The sequence below is a fragment of the Ictidomys tridecemlineatus genome, chromosome 13 (assembly GCF_052094955.1).
Source record: "Ictidomys tridecemlineatus isolate mIctTri1 chromosome 13, mIctTri1.hap1, whole genome shotgun sequence".
Lineage (NCBI taxonomy): Eukaryota > Metazoa > Chordata > Mammalia > Rodentia > Sciuridae > Ictidomys > Ictidomys tridecemlineatus.
Genome location: NC_135489.1, coordinates 90,065,351 through 90,091,198, shown reverse-complemented (window position 1 = coordinate 90,091,198; position 25,848 = coordinate 90,065,351). Strand labels below are relative to the sequence as shown.

Below are 25,848 nucleotides of genomic sequence, written 5' to 3'. Positions count from 1 at the left end.
ATATAGGCTCTTTAAGAAATGAAGCAGACTTCATACAACCTCATATGATATGTAGAAAAACATATTGTATTGGGGAAAAAGAATGGCTCAATAATTGTAAGTTAACCAAGAAAATTTGATTTAAAATATTTATCATAAATGCTTTTCAGAGATATTTGTCATATTTAGATTACCAGTCTAAACTTCAAAACACCTTTAACTAAAATTTATTGAAATAACATAATATCTTTTATTCATTAACTTTGTAATTTAATAAGCCAAAATTAACTCATTCTTTTAAAATTATTTAATTTACTGTGGGTTTTTTTTTTAAAGGATTTGGGTGAATTTGGGCTGACTCGTGTCTACTTTAGAAAAGTAGATTGAGTAGGAAATATAGGGCTACATATAAATCAAATCTGCAACCAATAATGAAAAATTATGAAGTAGTATCCATGTTTTCATTCATAAAAAACATTATCACACAAGTACTAAGTTGTGGTTTAAGAAAAAAGTTTCCTCTAAAACACAGTTCACTTTATCCGTACCTGAAGACAGGTCCTGGTTAGGATGAGCCACTCCCTTCTCCAAATCACTTCCTGACACATCAGATTTACTTATTAAAGCAACAGGTTCTCTCTTCTCCGGTGAGCTAATAAAATAACCAAATGATGGCTACAAAAATAATTAGACATGAATTAATTTTCCTTAATTTTCAACTGCTTTGATAAATTCTAGACTATTTTATCTAATACTGGTAACACAGCTAAGTGAGTTTGGCAAAACTCTTCTTTCTTCTTTTTTTTTTTTTTTTTAAAGAGAGAGTGAGAGAGGGGGGAGAGAGGGAGAGAGAGAGAGAATTTTTAATATTTATTTTTTAGTTTTTGGCGGACACAACATCTTTGTTGGTATGTGGTGCTGAGGATCAAACCCGGGCCGCACGCATGCCAGGCGAGCGCACTACCGCTTGAGCCACATCCCCAGCCCCCTTCTTCCTTCTTAATATCAAATAATTAGAGATGAACTTCAGAAGTCCAGAGAAAACCTTTTATTTCCTTAATACCAGTTAGCTTTTAGACGTTAGCAGCAATAGTGTCAAATAAGTTAACCTTACTAAAAAATCCAAATTAAAACAACTTCATTCTTTCAGTAACTGTTGTTAGCAACCACTAAGTGTCAGGCACTATTCTAATCTTCAGGGACAAATCAATGAGGGAAAAAAGATAAAAATTCCTGCTTCCTTAGAGTATAGGACATTTGTTTTATACAATAAATACACCCTGGGGCTGGGGATGTGGCTCAAGTGGTAGCGCGCTCGCCTGGCATGCGTGCGGCCCGGGTTCGATCCTCAGCACCACATACAAACAAAGATGTTGCGTCCGCAGATAACTAAAAAATAAATATTAAAAAATTCTCTCTTAAAAAAAAAAAAAACAACAATAAATACACCCTCAAAAATAAGCATTATGGCTGGGCACAGTGGTGCATGCCTGAAATCTCAGCGGCTCGGGAGGCAGAGGTAGGAGGATGGCAAGTTCAAAGCCAGTCTCAACAATCTAGCCAGGCACTAAGCAACTCAGTGAGACCCTGTCTCCAATAAAATACAAAACAGGGCTGGGGATGTGGCTCAATGGAGGAGTGCCCCAGAGTTCAATCCCCGATACCAAAAAAAAATACGCATTACATTAGGTGTATTTCTGCTGACTTGAAATGAGAGCTTTAGAAAGATCTGCATTCAAAGAGCTAGGTCACAGCCACAGAATTCCCACTCATCTTTCCTATGACTTTCAAATGACAAATCTAAAACAAGAATTCAGTTTTTGATTGGTCTTCACTTGGGAATTTCTTCCCTTGATCCAGTAAATTTAGTACATATAAAATATCATAACTCATAACTAATAAAAATAGATATATTTTTCCATGATCCAGTGCTCTGTTCACCTGTTTAAGAAGAAATTCAGTTACTCTTCAACTTCTCCCAAAATCTCAAAAGATCCCAATCAATCCAGGCAGGAAAATCCACCTCTTTCACATATTTATTATTTTTCCTTCATCACTCACTGCACAGATGAGACAGGAGGGCGGTACAATTTCAAACTTAAGTTCTGTTAATCAACTGTGATTTCTAGTACTACATCAATTATTTCAAAACTATTCCCTATCTAAGCATTCAAGTCTCAGTCACCAGCCAGTATGAGGTGGAGCCCAGTGGAAGGAAGTTAGGTTATGGAGGACATGCTCTTGAAGGGGACATTGGGACCTGACCACCTCTGGTCTTCCTTTGCTTCTGGGCTGCCATAAGGTGAGCAGTTTCCCCTGCCATGACGTACTGTACTGCCACAAGGCCCAAAGCAACAGGGCCAAACCACCATGGACTGACACCTTTAAAACCATGAACCAAAAATAAACCTTTTCTACTAAATAAGTTGGTTATCTCAAGTATTTTGTCACAGTGACAGAAAGCTAATACATACACTTCATGAAATCCAACTTAAATACTCTCTAATTACCCTAATTCCCCATGTTGAGTTTATCAACAAATCCTTGACTTTACCTTCAGAACAAATCTTGAATCCTTATACTTATTATGTTTCTGCATGTCAACCTAGTTCCCAATCTTCATCACCTTTCTTCCTGTTCACTAAGCCTCTGCCTACTTTTGTTCCTCTATGCTTCAGTGACTTTCCTCACCCAGGGTCCCAAGAAAGATGGCTGGATTTGAACTCGTGATCCTCCTGCCTGAGCCTCTTGAGTCACTGGGATTACAGGCATGTGCCAACCCACTCAGCAAGAAACTCATTTTTTAATGCTCAAGTTATAAAAATGGTGGCATGTTATTGCACCTGGAGATGGGCCCCAGCACCATGACAGAGTTGCTCCCTGCCTCCAAGCACTTCCTGCTTGTTCATGTGAGATACAACCCCACTCCTACAAGGAACTCACATGACTGGGCCCTTGGAACTGAACATCAACCCACCCTACCTGCCACCACTGGCCCCTCACATTAGCTCTGCCTGCCTTCATCTTACCACTCTGGCTCCAACTTCCAGGACGCTCATGGATGGTCTCCCTTTGTTGGGACCACTGGGTCTCCAGAGCTCTAAGCAGCTGCCTCTTTGTCATCCTTTAAGCGCCTGCTCAATGTCATCCCCTCGGACATCATCCTGACCAGCACAGGAGAAGCAGTGCCTTCCTTACACTCATTCTTTGCAGCAATAATCATTTGCATTTAAAAATTTGTACACGTACTACCTTTTATTAAATCAAAATACTCCACATTTTGAAATATCTTTTTATACAGGTTTAAAAAGTGAATCTTAGAATTTTCTTCCGACCTGTTAAACATACAACGATAGAGACAAATGCCACATGCTGGGGCTAAAGGCTTTCTATGTACCAATGTGTTTACCTCTGTAAAACAAACTCTTACTTTTAGAGTTGGGGAAATTAAGCATTGAAGAGCTACATGCATTCTTCAAAGTCACAGAACTAGTTGAAAGGCAGGGCTAGCGAGGAGTCAGATCTAACTGTGACTCAAAAGCTCAGTCTCTCCATTGTTCTATCATATTCCTATTCTGCCCCTGCTTTAAAGTTACTATGCTCTAGCAATACCATCATGACAGTCAAAATTCAAAGTATCGTTTGTCCCCACCAAAATTCACGTTAAGGTCACCACCTAAGGGTTCTGAGAGGTGGTGGGGGGTCTTTCAGAGGCTTCTGGGTTCTGAAGGGTCCGCCCTCACGAAGGGCCTAGTGCAACTCTTGCAGAGCAGGCAATGTACTGCAAAAGGAAGTCTGGCACCCCTTCCCAGTTCTGGCACGTCTGCTTCTCCTTCTCAAATACATCTCCTTCTCCACCATGAGGAGCTGCAGCACCAAGCCCTCATCAGAGGCTAACCAGATGTAGCCACCTAGTCTTAGACTTCCCAGACTCCAAAATCGTAAGCCAAAGCAAACCTCTTTTATTTTATCCAGTGTTTGGTGTTGTGATAAAGTAATTCAAATCATCCTCAGATGTCAGAGACTTTAACCACTTAAGCATGTTCTGTACTTACTCTTTTTACGCTATTTCCACCACCAAGGCAACCAAGAGCTTCAGATCTTTGTGCAAAAAACTCTCCTAATGACAGACGTATGTAACTGGCATCATCTCTGCCCAGCTCTGATGGGCTAAGTGATTTCCTCAACAGATTATAATTAACTGTAGCAACCCAGGATGTGTCTGCTAGTGCAACCGAAATATTCTGAGCTTCTATGTTTTCTTCCTAGGAAGAAAAAAAGTCATTGTTTCATTCTTTCCCCCAGCAAATCTTCTGTTATTCTAATATGTGAAACTAGATAAAAACAACAACAACAAAATTAACTATGAAAACTTAAAAATTAGGAAAAAAAATAAACAAATTCAAGCATAAGCAACTACTAAAACTAATGAGGTCCAAAAGAGAGAACTTTTGGTGGGGAAGGTGGGGGGGCACCAGGGACTGAACTCAGGGGCAATTGACCACTGGGTCGCAACCAAATAGTAACTTTTTAATATTTTATTTAGAGACAAGGTCTCACTGAGTTACTTAGTGCCTCACCATTGCTGGGGCTGGCTTTGAACTTGCGATCCTCCTGCCTCAGCCTCCCAAGTCGCTGGGATTACTAGCCTGTGTCACTGCGCTCAGCAAGAAACTAATTTTTTAAATGCTCAAGTTATAAAGTGCATTGTCCTAATATACTGCTTAATCAAACACTGATCATAATGAGCAAGAATTTTTAAAAAGCATACATCTTCACTAAAAGAAACAGGATTAAAAGCTACAGAAACATCCATGAAGGTATTTAAAGCAGTAAGCGAATTAAAGCCATATTTTACTTATTAATCTTTTTGTGGTACTGGGGAATGAACACAGTGCCTCATGAATGCAAGGCAAGCACTGTACCACTAAGCTGCACTCCTAGTCTGAAGATTTATTTTGGTAGGCCAGAGTTCTTCAATTAATAATTGAGAAGGAAAAAGCAAAAACTGTCTTAAGAAAAATAAATGATTCTATACTAATCATTCAAAAAAATGAACATTCTGCCTGTACTTAAATGTAAGAAAAGTTTAAAAATTTACTTTTTGTAAGTAATTACAAACCTGTATAAATTGATGCTCTTTATTAAATTTTTCCTCATCTTGTGCAATCATATTCAATGCTTCAGCTTTAAAAAAAAGAACAAGTTTATATAATTACATTATGCTGGTAGACAAGTAAAAGTTAGTTAGGAAAATGAAATATTGAAGAAACACATTTCTACAAGTAAGTGAACGCTCCCATTCACATAAGTTATGCATCTGTAAGTATGTAAATCTATGATTATCGAACTTTGGATAATGAACACAATACTACTGTGATTATTCAATCACTTACTAATTTGCCCCAATTTGCCCAAAGGGGCTTTATAATGCAATTTTCATGATGGTACACTCCTATAGTCCCAGCTACTTGGAGTCTGAGACAGGAGGGATGTTTGAGCCCAGGAGTTTATGGCCAACCTAGGCAACATCCTACCCAGAAAAAAAGAGAGTTTACACATGCCTATAATCCCAGTGGCTCAGAGGCTGAGGCAGGAGGATCATAAATTCAAGGCCAGTCTCAGTAATTTAGCAAGACCCTGTCTCAAAATAAAAAATAGGAAGGGCTTGGGATGTGGCTCAGTGGTTAAGTGCCCTGTGTTCAATCCCAGGTGCCAAAAAGCACCCCAGAATGTGGACAATTATTTTAGTTTGAAGAATCTGGCATACCTGAGTTTAGGTACTCACCACCCATGAATACACACAGAATTTCACCTGGCACCACCAGACAGACAAACCTCTCTATAAAGTAGTCACAAAGACATCTAAGGTAGGATTCCAAATCACTTGTGTGCCAAGGAACACACCAGTTTTATAAAATCCTACATTCTAGGAAGCCTCAGGGACAGGTGGGCCCCAAGTCCCCACAGAGCACCTCCACTCCAAGGTAAGATGAATGTCAGCCCACTCACAAAGGTTATCTCCACATCAAAGCCTCAGAAACTGGGGGCCAATGAGCAAAGAAGGCCAAGAAGCATGTGATCTTGACAAGCATGTGAACAGAAGGAATTTTAAACATGCTGCCAAGTCTGCCGTCCACTCTGGGCCCCTGCAGGCACTAGAGGGGCTGTGCAGAGAGGAGCAGAGTGGCCCAGGAAGCTGATGTTCACAGATAGCATCAACTAAACTTCCACGGGGTCCAAAAGCACCTCATCACGGGGTCCAGTAGCACCTCACCCAATCCCTGGTACTTGGAAGGCAGAAGGAGCGTGAGACTGCTGTGTTCATTTCCCTAGTTCTTTCACTGTCCCACCCTGTGCCTGAACACTTCGCCCAAGATCACCTTCTTTAGCAACTCTCCAAGGTTCTTACCAAAGTATAACTGCTCTCTCTTTGCCTTCTGAGGCCTAGAGGTAATAATAGCTTCTTGCTGCTATTATCCCAGGGATACACTTCCTGTGATGAACTTTATTAACACTGATCATTCCTTTGTAAGTAATATCTTTGTTGAAGTCACTCCCATTTCCAAGTTCCTACTGGGTCTTAGGTAATATACTTTCCTATGTAAAACATGAATACACCACAGTAAATCTCACCACCCACAGAACTGGGATCCTAATTAGAATAAGATATATTCCATACTTGTATGGAAAAAATAATATATAATATACCCTATTAACCAGAAGGAAATCATGTTTTTCAAGGCACTAATCTTACCCTTAGTAAATCAAAGGGAGTTCTATCTGGAGACCTCAAACCTGGGAGGAGACAACAATGAAAATTCACATGTACAGACAGTATTATCCGTGAATGGAATAATATCCTGTAAACTTCCATGATTTTTTAAATTGGAGATAAGTGCCTTAGTGAGTCACAAAATAAGATTTGGAAATGTCATGAAGTTCATTAAAAAAAAAAGACGGAAGAAGGGTGCAGAGTGAAGCCAGAAGGAATAGTCCCTGCATGGCCTAAACAAGGGAGATACTCTCCACTCTCAGATGGTCATCAGGGACTAACTAGATCCAAACTGCCCCTTCAGAAACCTGGACCATCTATATTCACAACCTGAGAAACTCAGGGTAATAGCCCCAGTCAGGAAAAGCAGAGTACCACAGACAGCGTAAGGTCCTCACAGAGAGAACAGTCCAGTGCCCACAGGCACTGTGGGAAGCAGTCACTTCTCACTCAAAACACATTCTTTACCCAAGGGCATTCGACCTATGGCACAGCCATCGAAATTACACGCAAAACAGCCATTCCACATAAATATGTTCTGTGGGACTCCTGTGGACCTCAGACTCAAATAAGCTAAAACCATGATCATTCATATGAAAGTTCAACCAACCAGCTCCAACAGCCAAGAGAAGGAAGGAGGAAACTCAGTCTCTTAAAAGGTCACCCAGAAAAAAGTTAATTTACTCAAGTGTCACATGGTTTTTCTTTTATTTATTTATTTATTTTTTACCTTTGAATCAATTGGGATATAATTTCTCATTTATGGTTTTTCAATCACTGGGCAGATAGCTCAACTGGAAGGGACTGTTGAGAGTATCCTGTTACTTTAGCTGCTCATCATCAGTCAGTCACAGATGTTACAGAAGCAGAGTTTCGTTTCTTATAGGAATCCTTGCTCAATTATGTGCCGAGCCTCGAACTAACTGTCCTCTCATTAGCCGCCTGAAGCCTTCACAGGCTGGACTTTAAAACAACCGTGTGCTTCCCCCAGCCCCAGTGCTTAAATCTTGGCGGAAGGCAGAAGTAATGCAAAACTCAAGGCCATCAGAGAAGGGGCGGGAAGATGGGAAAGAGGCTCATTTCTCTTAGGTAACTCTTCTGACGAAAGTCCATAAGTAGGGAAGTTTTATGAAATTGAGCCCTGGATCCAACCTTTATGCTCTGAACATCACCTTCTTTTACATTTAAGCAATTTCCCCCTCCCTTCCTATAAAAAGGCTGCTTCACCCTGTGTGTTTATCACATACCATTTGTGCAGGAGTGCCTGAGAATGAATTCCCCACGTGGAATGGCCTGGTTGTTTGGTGTGTGTATTTGCAACTTTGTTAGATGCTGCAATACTGCCACTGCTAGGGCACCAACAATGGGCTAGAATACATGCTTCCCTCACAACCTTGCCAACACAGTGTTATTACCAACCTCTGGGATTACTGCCAATAAAATAAATGAAAAATATTATCATTGAGTAAATTTACACTACATTTCTCTCCATGAGTAAGAATGAATGTTTTTGCACATCTGAAAACAATTTTAATTTCCTTTTCTATAAACTGTTTATAACCTTTATACAATTCTATATTGAGTAGCAGGTGTTTTTCTTATTGGATTTTTGAACTATCTACGTATTAAGGAATTGGCCTTTAACCTATAATATAAATTGCAAATTAAATTTTTTATAGTTAGGGCTGGGGATGTGGCTCAAGCGGTAGCGCGCTCGCCTGGCATGCGTGCAGCTCGGGTTCGATCCTCAGCACCACATACAAAGATGTTGTGTCCACCAATAAATAAGAAATAAATATTAAAAAAAAATTTTATAGTTAAATCACTAATTTTTAAAAACTTTGCTTACTATAGGGAGAGGAAAAGAAAAATGGGAGTGTGGGGGAAAATCCTATGAAAATGAAGGGAGATCAGTAGAGTAGAGGAAAGAGATAAGGGGAAATGAGGAAGGGAGTGAAAGGGGAAATACTGGGAATGATTACTGGCCAAATTATATTGTTTTTCTATGCACGTGCACAAATATGTAGCAACAAATCTCACAGTTGTGTACAACTACAATGCATCAATTTAAAAAAAAAATTGCTTACCAAAGTATAATATACTTTGGTAAGTATAATATACTTTGGTAAGTATACATCCTACAATATACTTCATAAGTGTACAATCTTATTAATTTTTACACTCTGTCACATCACATCACATGACATTATAGGGTATTAGTTAACCTGCTGATAAGAACTAGGGAGCTTTCCAATATGGGGGCTACTACAATCCATGCTGCTATAAACATTCTAGTGGGTGTTATCTGGTTAATAGATACACCCTATCTGCTAGTATATTCTTGGGTTTTGAATTTTTAGGTCATGTAGTATGAAGTTCATAAAGTTCACCTTTACAAGATACTGCCAAACAGCCTTCCAATATGGTAAATCAATTTATATTCCCAACAGCAATATACGAGAAGCTCATGAATTCTGACTTTTTAAGTGACAAAATAAATATTCACTGCTCATGCTCTGTCGTCGTTGTTCTTTTTATTTTTATTTTAAATATTTATTTTTTAATTATAGGTAGACACAAAGTCTTTATTTTATTTTATGTGGCACTGAGGATCAAACCCTCATGCATGCTAGGCAAGTGCTCTATTTCTAAGCCACAACCCCAGCCCTCATTGTCCTTTTTAAATCAAGATGTACTGACCAAGTCCAACTATAACTTTCCTACAGATTTCTAATCCATACTTCCAACTAGTAAATACCTCCATCTCAAAACACAATAGCAAAAACCAACAATTTCTTCTGATATCCCCATCTCAGTTAATGGTATTGCCATTTTCCCAAGCAACTCAAAACACAATCCTCTCTTTTTATGCCTTTCTACCATCTTCTGAAATCTAGCCACCAAATCCTAATTGCTCTATTTCCATGTCTTTCATTAACTACTTTGTTCCATTTCCCATTCAACCAATCAATACTGCCAGAAGATGGCTTACAGAGCCAGTTAAGAGGAGCGTCTGGTCCTATTGCTTACCACAGAAGTGAAAACTCTCTGACACCCTGGCCCTGCCTGACCTCTTTTGTTACTCGCCCCTTATTTTGGCCTGAGTGTCAACACACTAGACCATTCACCTTCTCAAAAAGTACCCAGACTGTACCAGTTCAACTTGAGTTTTTCCTTCCTTTTAGAATTTTTTAATGTCCCCAGATGACTATCTATTGTAACTGTACCACAAAATGATCTCTATGAAATCCTTTTGCTACCCACTCATGCAAGTTATTTCTCCTCTAAACTTCAAAGGCATTTGGTTTGTGTCTGTTATGCTGCTGTGTGTTTTATATTCTTAAATTACCCTTTCCAGCTGACAGTGTCTCAAGGGCTGACATACCACATTATTCAACTGTACTGCTGCATTGCTGGACCTTTAGGAGAAGCTTGGCACAGGCAGTAGTCAGCATACTTGTTCCTCTGTTGCCTGGGAGACTACCAGACTACTGAAAACAAGTTGGCTTTAGAGGCCACTGAGTGCCTCTCCTCATACCAGCTGCAGAGCTGCTAAGGCACCGAAGGTTGCAGCATAGGGATGCCTTCCCAGGGTGAGGTCGGACCTGTATCTGCAGACCTAAACCCATACATTTCCAACATCAGAGGGTATGTAACCAACAACTGCTTCTCTTACTGCTCCTATCCTCTGAGATTTCATTTATCTTTTTTGTCATTTCCATCATTTTCACTGTCATTTCTTAAGTTTTTATCCAAAATGGACTCTGCTGTTGGTAACTGTACACTTATCAGAACATTTCTTTTGCTCATGACAGAATTTAAAAGTGACTACGTAAGCCTAAAGTCTTTTTCAGCCCTACAACCCCACAGGTCCTAAACAGAAGTAGAAGCGTGCTAGTCTGACCACTGTGCTTGCTTGAGGAGGTGGTTAAGCCTGACCAGCTCAAGCCTTTGTTCCTATAAAAGCCAGTGAAGCACGTGCACAACACTGCTAGGTTTCAGAAGGGGTCTAATGTGATACGGCTAATCAGCATACACAGAGTGCTCTCAGAACACCACCAGAAACAACACAATGGGCACAATAAAAGGGGCTGTCAAATATACTTACAACCAGATCTGAAGTCTTCATTCATCTCATCAGTTAGAGAAATATTCACATCCTGTTCGTTATCAAAAGATGTGTAATAGGCAAGGTCAGTGACCCACTTGCCCTCCTCGTTTTGATAGATCACACTCTGTAGGAGATCCGGTTCTAGAAAACAAAATCCCACACAACACATGCAGAACTGCAATGGTGAATCCATCTCAAGTAAGTTAACTGCTGTAGTCACAAGGAGTATTGAAGTCTGCCCTTCTTCTCAGAAAGGGAACATCCATCTCCCTGATGGCGGGAGTCAGCCTCACTCACAAAAGTCCACAGTGGAAAATGAGGGTAAAGGAAAAGGGGATTAGGACCTCTCCAGGCACCTGCACAAGAGCTCTGATTCTGCTCACAAATATTATTTCTAGGAAAAATCCTCTAATATTGGTATATTTAAAAAACCTTTAAAATCCATTAAACATTTACATACTTCAATATGAAAGACTGGAAAGTCCAACATAGAAACTTAACCTATTAAAAATGCATAGGGCTGGGGTTGTGGCTTAGTGGTAGAGCACTTGCCTGGAACGCATGAGGCAATGGATTCGATCCTCAGGACCACACAAAAATAAATAAGTAAAATAAAGGTACTGCATCGAACTACAATTAAAAAAAATATTTTTAAAAAAGTGTAAACATCTTACATGTTTCTTTAATTCTATTCAAAAAGATAAAAGAGTCCACTTACGGTCTTCATTCTTTTCAACAGACTTGTAACAGTCACGTGTTCTCCTGTCACAAGTTGGTGACCACAGAATATCAGTGGAACTAACTCCATTGTCACTGATGGGCTTCAAAGATGCTATGCAAACATCTTTTTGAACGGACATGGTAGAATTCTCTGTGTCTAAGCATCCATCTGTGTGCAAAATTGTTTCTGAATCTGATGCCATGTGCTTATTTTGATAAGGAACCATTGCCTGCTGATTGACGGAGTCAGTCAGATCAAAACCACTGTTATGAGTAGTTTTGTCAGAAAGACAAACAGGGTTAAGTTTCTCATTGGTAGTGCTGACAGTCTTCATCAGAACATCCTCTCTTGCACTTTCCTTTAAAAATCAGGGACAGAACAGAGTTTTTCAGAACTCATTTTATAATAGTATAGGAAAAATTGTACCTTTGATATAAAATTATATGAAGGAACAGCTTATATGTATTCACTATAGTCTATATATGAACCAATGTTAAGCAATTTACCAAACAACTTTAAAATGTGGTCATGGCAAAATAACATCAACAGATTTAGAAGCCAAAAGTGGATCCTCGCCAGGCACAGTGGCACATGCCTGTAATCTCTGCAGCTCGGGAGGCTGAGACAGGAGGATCACGATTACAAAGCCAGCCTCAGCAACTTAGAGAGGCCCTAAGCAACTTAGCGAGACCCTGTCTCTAAATAAAATACAAAATAGGGCTGGGGATGTGGCTCAGTGGTTGATTGTCCCTGAGTTCAACCCCTGTATTAAAAAAAAAAAAAAAAAAGTAAAGTAGATCCTCTGTCTTGTTACATTACAGGACAATAAAACTGTAAATCTGACTTTCGTAGTTACCAATAAGTCTCTATAGGTGTGGCTAAGTCCTATATGACCAGTCTCGTTAATATGAATAAAAACCAATGAAAACACTCATTAATATCTTTTAATAGGAGCAAAACATCAGGTACTATAAATGCCCCTAAAGAACCCAATAATAACTGTATCAGTTAAGCCAGTGACTTAAAATTATGATCTCCAACACTTTCCCAAAATGCCATTTATTCTTTTCTATAATTACAATCACTGAAGAGAGGCTCAACTGCCTGTAATATTATTTTTAGACAGTCAGCTACCACCATGATCTCAAATGCCAATGAAACCTGTAACAATAGTTCTTGTTATAATATGATGTATAATAACAAAACAGTCTGATCAGCAAAGTTTCAAGTTAAAATAGTAAGAGGGGTAGTTCTATATAAGAGAATACATGGTGAGTTTGGAAGAAGAAAGGTTCAACTGTTAGCGCTGTCACTGAATAACTGAATGAATTTACAACATTATTATACAAAATAAAATTACCTCTCTACCCTGTATCAAAACAAATTCTACATGATTTAGATGTAAAAGTATAGGACAAAATCCACATAAGTTTTCCATTCATTAGTAGACAGCAGTTTCTAACATAATACTATAGTATTTTGAACTGTGTTCCCCGCAAAAGATATACCCCAATCCTAAACACAGAACATGTAAGCCCTGACCTTATTCTGAAACAAGGTCACTGCAATGTAATTAACCTAAGGATCTTGAGAACAGATGATCCTGAATTTATCATGGGCCCTAAGTACAAAGACCAATATTTTGATAAGAGAAATGAGAAGAAAACTACAGATACACAGAAGCCAAGTGAACACGGAGGATGAGTGCAGGATGCCATGTTAAGGCAAGGAATGCCAAGGGCCACCAGAAACTGGGAGGGGCCTGGAGGACTCTCCTCTAGACCCCCCTGAAGTGAGCACTGCCCTGATAAGACTTTTGGCCTCCAGAACTTGAGGGGACACATTTCCACTGTCTTAAGACAGCAAGACTGAGGCAATTCACTCTGGCACCCTGAGGAACTAACACAAATACTGAAGTCCAAACTACATAAACATCACTATATTTCCATATCACAGAGACTTTATAAAATCAGGAAAATATTAATCCTCCAGAAGGGAAAAAACAAAGATGACCAGGAAATGACACTTAAAACTAGATAACTGCTTTTCATATATGACAAGAGCAAAGACTTTTTAAAAAAATGTAGAAAGGGGCTGGGGTTGTGGCTCAGAGGTAGAGTGCTCACCTCGCACGTGAGAGACCCTGGGTTCGATCCTCAGCACCACATAAAAATAAACAAACAAAATATAGATATTGTGTCCATGTATAACTAAAAAAAAAAATTTTTTTTAATGTGGAAAACTAGCTATCTTACCCATGAAACAACTTAAAAATAATCCTGACTATGTAATACAGGTATGATTTCCAGTTTCTGGATCTGCATGTTAGGAATACCAACAAACTGACAAATCAACAGTGTTAATACCACACTAACAAGACATGTCATACTGGATCTGTGAGAGAAGTGAGATCCCAAGACAGAATGACTGCCTCCAACCTGGAGAAACTGTCAGGCAGAGCGAACACACATGCTGAAGCACAAACTCCTGAGCAGAAGCCTCCACAGCAATGAAGACCTGCACAGAACACCTGAACGGCAGCTGAATTTGCAGGCTCAGTGTGGATAAGCCTCAGAGGTTTTGAAAACTCCAGGGGACCCTCTCACAGGGGGATTCCCACACTTTTTTGAATTTTACTTCCAGCAGCTCAACTAGGTTCTCAAAACAAATACTGGAGAAAAATCCCTCAGGCTTCTGGCAAGAAGGGAAGAGGAACCTTTTTTTTAACAGAGTTACACCTCAGGAAAACCAGTTACCAGAACCTAACCTGCTAGGGTTTTCTCAGAGCCTAACTAACTTGGGAGAAACTCCAGCTTCCTCTAGCCATCTTGTTGAGAATGAAGCAGAGGAAAATAACTGAGAATCACCTGTAAAATCCACAGCCCAGAGGTACAAGCACTCTAAAACACAAGACCTAATTGTAGAATGGAAAGCTCCTGTCCCCAACACCTACAAACAGCAGCTCTTTTTGATTTTTCATGCCCAGCTACCAAGAAAAAAAAACTACAAGGTATACCAAAGGGCAAGAAACACAGTTTAGAGGGGAAAGAACAAAAAGCAGAAGCAGAGAAAACAGGATGATGAAATTACCAGACCCAAAATTCAATTATGATTATGATTAATTATGATTAATGTGCCAAGGGCTGCAATGGATAAAATGGAGAGAATTTCCAAGTTGATCTATACCTCTGATGTAATCCCAACTTTTGGATAACGACAAGATGATTCTAACATTTACATGGAAAGGCAAAAAACTCCGAATGGCCAACACAGTATTGAAGAATAAGAATAAGGTGTGAAGACTGACACTACCCAACTTCAGGACTTACTACTATAAAGCCACCGGAACAAGACAGTGTGGTACTAGTCAAAGACTAGATCACATGTCAACTCAACAGAACAGAGGGCCCAGAAGGAAACCCACGAAACATCACCAACTGAGCTTTGACAAGTGAGCAGACAATACAATGGAGCAGAAAGTCTTTTCAACCTAAGTGTTCATCAAAGGATGAACAGATTTTTTTTTAAAATGTGGCAAGTATTTAGAATGCAATATTAGTCTTTAAAATAGAAAATTCTGTCATTTGTGAAAACATAGATGAAGCTGGGAGACATTAAAATGTCTAAATGAAGCTAGACACAGAAAAAAAACTGCATGATCTCACTTACATATGGACTCTACCAAATTCAGACTTATAAAAGCAAAGAGCAGAGTGCTTTTACCAGAGGCAGGGGAACATGGCAGAAGGAGATGGTGTGGAGCTGTTTGTTGGTCAAAGGGTTCGAGGTTTTAGTTAGACAAGAAGAATAAATTATGAAATCTACACTGAATAATATATATATTATTATTAACAATATTATATCAATAAAAATGTAATATAACATACATTTCAAAATAACCAAAGGAGTAAACTTCAAATGTTTCACCACAAAAAAAGGAAAAGTGAGGTAATGGATATGTTAATAACTTCAGTTTATCATTCCATACTGTATACAGATATTAAGCCAGGTACAATGGCACGTGCCCATAATCCCAACTAGTAGAGAGGCTGAGACAAGAGGATCTCAAGTTCAAGGACAGCCTTGACAACTTAGCAAGACCCTGTGTCACAGCAGAAAAGAAAAAGTGTAGCTCAGTGGTAAAGCACCCTTGAGTTTAAGCCCCAGTACTGAAAAAGCAAAAGAAAACAAACAAAAAAAATAACAAAACCTCACACAGTGTCACATAAATATATACAATAATGATTTGTTTATTAGTATTTTAAAAATTTTTAAGATAAAAATTCATTTACCAAAAAAAGATGCACATCTGGCACATAAGCACATGAAAAGACGATCCTAAAAAAATGCAAGTTAAAGCAATCAGGTACCATTACACACTTTATTAGAGTGGCCAAGCTCCAAAACATGAACTCCACAAAGTGCTGACAAAGACATGGAGCAAAAGGAACTCGAATTCACTGCTGGCTTGAGTGCAGCATCCAGTCAACATGCTCTAGGGCCAGACGACAGGCACCTCCAGGCCATCAGTATGAGACAGGGCACAGAAGACAGTACATTAAAAAAAAAATTAATGTGACAAAAGTGTGGTGTTGACAGGCAGGACAGAGCACTAGAAACAGTGTAAGTGGGGCAGTAAATCAGATGGAGGTAAAGGAATGAAACAAAAAAGAGTAAGTCTAAGACAGGCCAGGACACACCAATGGGTGCCAGTCTTCTGGACTCCACCTCTCTCACAACAACAACCCCATCACTCGCTGCTTTGATGCAAACAAAGGATTAATGTGAGGAGAAATGACCATCTCTTTCTATATGTAAGCAAACACACTCCCTCTATATTAAAAACCACTGAGCAATGCTGAGGCATACATGTTACTAAAGAAGAGACAAAGAACAGGCAAGAGTCCCGAAGTAGTGATCTGTTTCAAGCACAGGAAAAACAGGGTGCCATTAACTAGCAGGAAAAGCTGAAACTATGAAACAAAGATGTTGAGTAAGGTAAAAGATGATCAGTTTGCTTTTTACTTAATGGTTACATATTGGGCTAAGGAACTCAGCAAATGCATCTAAGTCAGTAAATGTTTAAATATAAGAATACATACAATAAATGTATATTTACATAATCTTAGTGATACAGATATCTACACACACACATACACACACACACCAACATCATCAAGAGTGATTCTGATACTTTATCTTTTTCAAACACCAACAATAATTGTTTCTTTAAAACAAAATGTAGTAGGTGCTGGGACTGTAGCTCAGTGGTAGTGTGTTTGCCCAGCGGTAGTGTGTTTGCCCAGCACATGTGAGGCACGGGGTTCAATCCTCAGCACAACATAAAAATAAACAAAAAAAATAAAATGACTTTTAAAATGTAGTACATACAAACACAAAAGACTCCTTATTGTTTTCCATATGAATGAAAATAAATATATAAACTTACTCTGCTATGATCTGGAACCATACCCTTCAAACCTTCTACCTTCTCCTTCTCATTTTTCCAGGAATTACAGGAATTACAGGAAAACAGTAACATACCATCTACATATCTTCTGCTATCTCTAGTACCTCCATAGTTACCTGAAATAAAAAAAAAAGATCACAAAGCAATGTCAACATTTTAGTACTCTAACATAACTGCTTCTTGCCAATCCAATTACTTTATGTGAACCTAATACTTAGCATTCATGTGACAAGGTTAGCAAACTGCAGCAAGAGAAAATAAGCATGGAAAGGCAATAAACAGGACAAGCTGCCACCATACAGAGAATCAGTTTCCAATTCTCAAATGACTGAATATCATCATTCATAACAGTGAATCCAAAAAGTACATACTGTGGTATTTCTAACAGCACCAACTTAACAAGGTATTATTTTTACTTTTAGTGTCTCTTTAACAAATAACTATGTTAAAAATAATTTTTTTAAAAAATCTCATATTTAACAACATACAATACAAAACTACTCAGGAGCAAATTTAACCTGGGAGATGAATGATACACTAAGGTATTACGAAAGCTCTTTTAAAAAGTTTTAGACTATTCAATGATTTGAGGGAATAGACAGTAAATATATAATAACTCAAAACAAAGCAATGATTTTTTTTTAAGATAGTCAACACAAAATTTAAAAACAAAGGAATCATATTTCAACACTCACTGGTCCCAGGTGAGCAGACAACCCAGCCTTCCTTGCCCTCTCCATGAGTGGTTGCAGAACTTCTTGAAGAATGTGAGCCACAGGAAACTGGAGAGCTGTTATTTTCTGACTGACACTTGGAGTTTGAGCTACTGTTTTCATTTGCCTGTTGAAAGAATATCTTAGCTGTATTAATTTTTTAAATTAAAATTAAACATTTTGAGGAGGAAAAGAGGGGGAGCACAGGAGGTCTGATTCCCTGAAGGATGCCAGGTAACAAATGTAGAAGCAATTAGAAAAATCACCACTCAACACCTACTTCCAAGAGGCTTTAGCAATGGAACTAAGTGACTCAGTTCATAAAGAGCTGTTGGGGACAGGATGTTCACAAAACCTTGATGGGTCATCCTACAATGACTTAATAACAAAAGGTTAAGGTAGCTTTACCAGGAGACATCTGGCTACCATCAGCTTAACCAAAACTATCAAACAGCAACACCATTTGGGACAAAAAGCCATGTCTCTTGATGTGAAGCAATGAGAAAACACAGTATGGTCTTTTAACGTGAATCCACACACAAGAACGACACTCCACCTAAATGCTTACCAAAATACTTGGTTTAATCAAGGAAGCAGGGGAAAAAGTAAGCAAATGTATCTAGATTATGGGTTATTCTAAAAAAATCAGGAGCCCAGGAAACATTCATGAAATAATTTCAAATTAAAAGAGCACAAACAAAAATGACAACCACAAGCAAATATGATCTCTCAATAAATTCTTAAAGAATGTGTTGGGGACAACAAGGGCAAATTTGAACAAGGACAGTATATTAATCTAAATTTATACATCGAAATTAGATAATAAAATTGGATGATGTAGGGAAAATGTTCTTATTCATGAGATAAATGCTGAAGCACTGGAGTGAAATGTCATAAAATGTTGGTAACTTCCTTTAAAATGATTCAGAAAAGTACTTACAGAGAAAGAAATGCAAAGGTAATAAGATGCTGACAACTGGTAATGTACAGAAAGGAAAAACAGACAGCCATTTTCTGTGGGTGAGGGCAAATAAGAGGAAGAAGAAGTGGGAAAAAAACAGACATTGCTCATCAATTTGTATCTGGTTAAAAATAAGAGTTTAAAGAAAAACAAGGCTTAAATTTAATGTTAATATCCAATGAGATCAAGAGTAATTTTTAAATGTCCAATTTATGAAAAATCATCAAGACCAGAACATACCTGACTAGGATCCCTTGAAGGCAACTTAAAATCCTTTTCTGGAGAGTCCTGTCCTCCTAGATCTTCATATATCATTCCTGGAATTGCCAGCTGTTCAAAGTAAGCCTCCAAATGATCATCATAAAACTCTTCATCATTAATGTCATCATCTGTTGATAAAATGGAGCAAAATACAATGTACTTTAGAGTAGGAACTGAACTATACATAATTTTAACCAAAAGGCTATAAAACAAGTGGATGGTATGATTTTATTTTCACATTTGACATGAGAAAACTTATAATTCAGTCATTTATTAAGTCACTTATGAACACTTTTTAAATACAATATTTAACCTCCTTGAGAGAAAAGGATAAAAACAGATCCTGGCATATCACAGAAAGTTAGGTAGGATATGATACATGTGACATCACAAACCAGTGGGAAAAGAGTGTAATATTCTGAAAACAGTGTAGTAAGTGGTCAGTGCTACCAACAAAGGCTGGATAAGTCTATCACAGAAGTGAAGAAAAAGAGAGATGACACTGCTATGACTTAAGTTTGGCAAAGGTTAAGACAGAGAGTAACTCTCAACCACAGTAATAATATAAGGTGGCACCGCCTCTTTGTTTTACAGTACAGAAGTTTAAATTTAGGGATGCTCTACCACTGAGCTACAACCCCAGCCCTTTTTATTTATTTATCTTTTTAATGTTTATTTTTTAGTTGTAGTTGCCAATACCTTTATTTTATTTATTTTATTTTTATGTTAGTGCTGAGGCTCATACCCAGGGCCTTGCACATGCTAGGCAAGCGCTCTACTGCTGAGCCACAACCCCAGCCCCTTTATTTTATTTTTTTATCTGGAGACAGGATCTCACCAAGTTGCCCAGGCTGAGCCTTCTGCTTCAGCCTCCCAGGTCACTGGAATTACAATGTGTACCACCACACCTGGCTTTGACTTAGCAATTTCATTACCTTTGACTTAGCAATTTCCCCTCTAAGCAGGCAGACTACTAAAAACAACGAAAGATCTGATAAATTCATATCATTAAGTCCTTATCCACAATTCTATTTTAACTCGTTTTACAGTGATCTTTGCCCTGAACTGTGCAATGTGTTTTTCCCACTCAGCTCACGGGCTTGCCTTTAGGCCCAATGCAGCCTCCCATGGGTGCTGTAAACCTGCCACACAAAGTCACTGCCTAGTTCCCACTCGTGCCCTGTGTGTTGTAGGGCAGAGCCTTGGCTAAAGCGGCTGCTCCTTCCTGAAACACACTTCTCCGCCACGGCCTCACCTGGGCCCATCTTTTTGCAGGGAGCTTCCTTGGTCAGAATTAACTCATCATCCCTAGGGTTCCGAAGCACATCTTGATAGTGTAGAAGGAGACCTCACACAATCTGAAGTGTGGCTGTGCAGCTCTTTCCTGCACTTGGCTGAGGTCTCTTAGAGAGCTAAGGCTAAATATTTTATTGTTCCCCATTTTCTTAACACAGTGTTTCACAATAAGTACCACCTTTAGGTAGATACTTTGAACCCTGATGTTGTTAAACTAAGGTATTAGGATAGATCATAAAAATTTTTTAAAATCCTATCACTCAATGGAAGTGCTGCTGGGTAGGAGAAAAAGAGAAAGGCAAAAATTCCCCAAATTGGGCATAATAATGATTGCAACAGTGGCATGGCAAGGTAAGGACTAGGAAAACAAAAGTTACTTCAGCAGTACCAGAAGAATCTTCCAAACTTGTCAGTGACATAAGTTTCTCATTTTCTAGTAAGATATGGCTGAAGTCATTGTTTGGAGTCCTGTATTCAAATTGTTTTCCAGCATCAGGCACAACAATCTAAAAGAAAGAATAAGGTGTGTAAGGGAGAAGCACATTGCTTTAAAGAGCACAGTATAAGTCTACAAAAGGGATCAAGTATTTCCTCAATCTATAATGTGCTCAGTATCTGAAATCAAAATTTAGTCAAAGAAATGAAAACTGTTTTACATGTATTGCGTGCCCTCACTCCATTCCCCACCTCCCACCACCGGTTCAGAAAGACACTCTTAAAATTTAAGGCATCTACCATATTGCTTCTACATGCTTAGAGAACCCACTTAGAGAACCCAGTAAGAAAGTCACTACAGAAATGCACAACTAAACCCTGAGCAGTGCGAGGCTTGCTTCATTGGTGAAGGTAACAGAAAGTTGGACAAGTAACCCTCACTGAAGTGACTGATCTCCGCTCCTCAACACAGGAACCACATAACCCTGAAGGTATACAGCAATTTACTACTCTAGGCCCAGAATGAAAATGTAACATTTCCCTCTAAGATTCGATTTTATTTTACACTATAATAGATAGCTACATAGATTGCAAAATATATACATTTTTATTATAAAAACATGAGATCTTAATGTAATTTTACAGAAACCAGTACAAAGCAAGTCATATAAATACCTAAGGCACTGCATAGTACCAGTGCTACCCTTGAACTTTCTTATTACTTGAGCTAAACTCCCATTTTTGCGGAAGCTGGGTCAACTGTAGTTATGCTGTACTATCAGAAGGTCCCTAGAGGTTAGAAGGGTAGTTAATCTTAACTAACACACTTATGAAACATGACTTTTGCTCTCCCATGACACTCCAGAAATCAATAACACATAAAAATTTACCTTGTCTTCCTGATTATTAATCCATGATTGTAAATGAAAATCAACAGATGAGTCTGTTAAGAAAACAAAAACCAAAACTGAGAGCACAAACTATTTTATCAACCAAATACCCATACACCTAAAAACAGCAAGTTAATGAACTCAATGTTTTTATCATGAAATAGAAGCTCTTTCAAACATGGCACAGGAATCCATCATTGGTCAAATTCTTAAGTTTGGGTGGAGAATCATAGAGGCATTCAGAACTTGAGTATGAATCTCAAGACTGCAACATGAACTTCTGCCTGTGGGTAGGTAGGGAGAGATGACAAAGAACCAGCCAAGTGCATAAGTCCAACCAGAGGGGCAAATTACATGTGACAGGCATTGCTTACTCCAGGTATGCACATTAGAGCTGTAATGAGTGCACCGTGACACAGTCATCTTCCTCACACCCCACTCAAGCAAAACAACTGCCATACTAGATGAACAACTGTCAGCTGTGTTAACAGCACTGTGGTCACATAAGAAAATAAACATACACTAAAATATATAGAAATGAAATGACATCTGGAATTTTGGAAAAAAGAGAGAGAGCTGGAGGTGTATCTCAGAAGTGAAGCCCTTGTCCACTATACATGAGGCCCTAAGTTTAAGTTTGACTCAGGAGAGAAACTGAAGATAAACGAATCAAGATTGACAAAATTTTATTTCAAACGAAACTTAGAGTATTTATATGGGAGGGTTTTATAAAATATATAATCTACATATTATAAAATTCACCCTCCTACTGCCTACAATTCAGTGGTTCTGGTATATTCACAAGACTGTACAGCCATCATCACTTTAACATTCCAGAATATTTTTTTCATTCCAAAAACACTAAACCTATTAGCAATCTCTCTCCCTCCATTCCTCTCTCTCCCAGCCCCAGATGACCATAAATCAATTTTCTATCTCTATGGAAGTGCCTATGGATAAATAGAAACATGTATTTTGTGGCCTTTTGTGTCTGATATTTTCAAGGTTCATCTATATTATAGCACATACCAGTATTTTGCTCCTTTTTATGAATTAGTAATACTCCATCATGTGAACTTAATACATTGAGTTTACCCTTTTACCACTCATAGATACTTGACAGTTTCTACTTTTAGTCTATTGTGAATAATACTGCTATGAACATTCATGCACAAGTTTTTGTGTGGGCATGTTTTTCCTTCTCTTGAGTGTGTGTGTAGAGTGGAAGTGCTGGGTAATGTGGTGTAATGTTTTAAGAAACTACCAAACTGTTTGCCATAGTGGCTGCACCATTTCCCATTTCCACCAGCAATACAGGAGGCTTCAATATCTCCACACTTTCACCAACGCTTGCTGGTTCCAGTCTTGGTTCACCATGTGAACTGGCACTGTGATTGCTGAACTACATTTTCCTCATGATAACGACATTAAGTATCTTTTCAGGTGTTACTGACCATTTGGAGAACTACTATAGAGAAATGTCTTTTCAAATCCTTTACCCTTTTGTCTTTTTAATGTTGAATTATTGGAGTTCTTCAGATATTCTGAATACTACTTCCTTTCAACATATTTGATTCACAAATATTTTCTCCCATTCGTTTTTTTTTTTTACTTTCTTGATAAATGTCTTTTGAAGCCTTAATTTTAAATTTTGATGAAGTCTAATTTATTTACTTCTTTTATTGCCTAGTATTCCACTTTAATACTATTTGCCATTCTTCATTATGAAAAACACAAATGAGGCTGGGTGTGGTGGCACACACCTTTAATCCCAGTGGCTCAGGAAGCAGAGGCAGGAGGATTGCAAGTACAAAGCCCGCCTCAGCAAAAGCAAGGCACTAATCAATTCAGTGAGACCCTATCTCTAAATAAAATACAAAAAAAAAAAAGGGTGGTGGAGCTGGAGATGGGGCTCAGTGGTTGAGTGCCCCTGAGTTCAATCCTGGTACCCACCCCCACAAAAAAATTTAAAAAAAAGAAAGAAAAACACAAATGTCCATTAAAATTTTTTACTAAAACACATGAATGTGCATTCATTCATCAATTTTTTTAAGTATTTATTGTTTAGTTGTAGTTGGACACATTGCCTTTATTTTATTTATTTCTATGAGGTGCTGAGGAGTGAACCAAGTGCCTCACGCATGGTAGGCGAGCGCTCTACCACTGATCCACAAACCCCAGCCCTCATTCATCAATCTTAACTGATCAACCAAGGTCTTTGGGTATTGAACTACAGTTTAGAATCACATGTTATTGCTATATGACCCAAAAGCATGCAATTTTCCATTTCTAGTTTTGAAAAATAAAGAAAGAAATGTAGTTGGGTGCAGTGCTGCACACCTGAAATACCAGCAGCTCAGGAGGCTGAGGCAGGAGGATTGAGAGTTCAAAGCCAGCCTTAGCAACAGCAAGGCCCTAAGCAACTCAGTGAGACCCTGTCTCTAAATAAAATACAAAATACGGCTGAGGATGTGGCTCAATGGTTGAGTGCCCCCGAGTTCAATCCCTGGTACCCCCCCCCGACAAAAAATTTAAAAATGCAGAATACATAAAAGAAATCAGAAGGCTGGAGACATAGCTCAGCACAGACCCTGGGTTCAATGGGGTTACAGTGGCAAAGCAGAACAAGATAAAAACCTGTAACTCTTTTTCCTAACAATTTTCCCCACATTCTTATAGTTTCCCCCCAATATCTAAGTTGGTAACATTCCCCTCACTCCTTGGACTAGGACTAAACACAGGAGTGCTCTAAACTGAGCTACATTCTTAATCCTTGATAATTTTTATCTTGAGACAGGGTCTCACTAAGTCACTGAGGCTGTTGTCTTCCTGCCTCACCTTCCCAAACTGCTGGGTGTGATCCACCATGGCCAGCTGGTAGCAATTTTTTAAATGACTCACTTTTTAGTCTTTCCAAAGTATTCACCTTGATTTTCCTGGAAACAATAATTTCTTTTAGAGTTCATATTTCACCAGTTACATAAAAATAAGTTTAAGAACAAAAATGACTTGATGAGAGCAATTAATTGTTGGGACAAAAAGAGGTATGGTAGAAACAGGCTCCTTGTCTTGAACATAAAACATATTGTGGTCATCTGACAGCAAAGGAAAGAGGGTTTCAGCTTAATCAGTGAAGACAGTTATGAGATCAGTGAAGAGGCCATTCCCTATGAAAGTACTATAAATATTAGATTATTGAGAATATAACAAACCAAAACATTTTCAGTTTTTCACACAATAGCATAAGATAAATACCAGTCCAAAGAAAGGGAAATGAAAAAAGAAATTAAATGGTCTGCATTAAGAAATAACTTCTAACACTTCAGGACCTTGTACTTGCTCCAGTGGTGAAACCCGGTCCAAAAGATCCTGACCCTGAGAGGAAGCTGAAACTTTGGCCTCTTCCTCTTGTGCTCTTGGCATAGCAGTGTGAAAAGCTGACTGTTCCATGAGAGCATTGGACAAACGTGGACTTTCCATGTAGTTCTTTTTCCTAGAGACAGAACTTTTATTAGAGAACAGAATAAAGACAAAAATGTTAGTCACCTTGGGTAAATCTCTAAAATGTGTATTTACCAGTTACATATTTCACCTTTCAAAAAGAAAAAAAAAAAGATATAGACAATGAAAAGAAACATCTCTAAGTACGACTAGAACATGCAACTGGTAATACTGTTGTTACTCGAGGAACTGAATCAACAGACTGGGTCCAGAAACCAGTCTACCAAAACCAAGGGAGACATGGTACTGCTACTCTGTCTCTCAAGGGATAAAATTATATTTTTCTTCTTTCCTACACTAAATATTCCTGAAACTATTATGTCCAGAAAAACCTCAGCTTTCTAAAAACAAGAAAGGTTTAAAGAATACTGGTATAACTGCCAAAAGAGCTAAATCTCTGAATTAATAAAGATTTTAGAATTCTCCTTTTATCCATCCGCACCTACTGTTAGCCCTAACTTTCTACTTACCACTGCTTTTTTATATGTAAATGAAAATATTTTTCCTTAAGGACAATTTTCCTCTGAATCCAGTAAAAGACCTCGGTTCTGTAGCAGCTTACCAAAGCCAAACGGAAACGAAACTATAGGAAAAAGCCTCTTAGTGCAATAAATTCACCAACTGACAGAGATACCTAGAGCCAGACTTAAATTCAGTCCTGAAGGATGAAGAGAAAAATGATCTTTCCATATTTCCCTAACCTCTGTGGCAGAAGCAATTCTGCAACCTTAACTA

General features: G+C 38.4%; 1 protein-coding gene across 12 annotated transcripts in view; it reads right to left on the bottom strand.

The window, feature by feature from the left end:
* Window positions 1–25,848, bottom strand: part of Cep192 (centrosomal protein 192) — a 111,002-nt gene that overhangs the window by 70,966 nt on the left and 14,188 nt on the right. For 7 of the 12 annotated variants that reach the window (XR_013429861.1, XM_078030481.1, XM_078030485.1 and 4 more), the window contains exons 5-15: window positions 24,942–25,117; window positions 21,613–21,665; window positions 20,676–20,793; window positions 18,971–19,119; window positions 17,752–17,896; window positions 17,036–17,172; window positions 11,584–11,944; window positions 10,863–11,006; window positions 5,102–5,166; window positions 4,035–4,244; window positions 528–654 (exon numbers count right to left, since the gene is read on the bottom strand). Coding sequence is in view for 11 of the 12 variants with exons in the window: in XM_078030481.1 (XP_077886607.1) it covers window positions 528–654; window positions 4,035–4,244; window positions 5,102–5,166; window positions 10,863–11,006; window positions 11,584–11,944; window positions 17,036–17,172; window positions 17,752–17,896; window positions 18,971–19,119; window positions 20,676–20,793; window positions 21,613–21,665; window positions 24,942–25,117 (1,685 nt within the window). In the remaining variant the exon portion in view is untranslated. Of the gene's footprint in view, window positions 1–527; window positions 655–4,034; window positions 4,245–5,101; window positions 5,167–10,862; window positions 11,007–11,583; window positions 11,945–17,035; window positions 17,173–17,751; window positions 17,897–18,970; window positions 19,120–20,664; window positions 20,794–21,612; window positions 21,666–24,450; window positions 24,549–24,941; window positions 25,118–25,848 lie in introns of all 12 variants that reach the window. The other 5 variants (XM_078030482.1, XM_078030484.1, XM_078030487.1 and 2 more) reach the window with 5 other exon arrangements.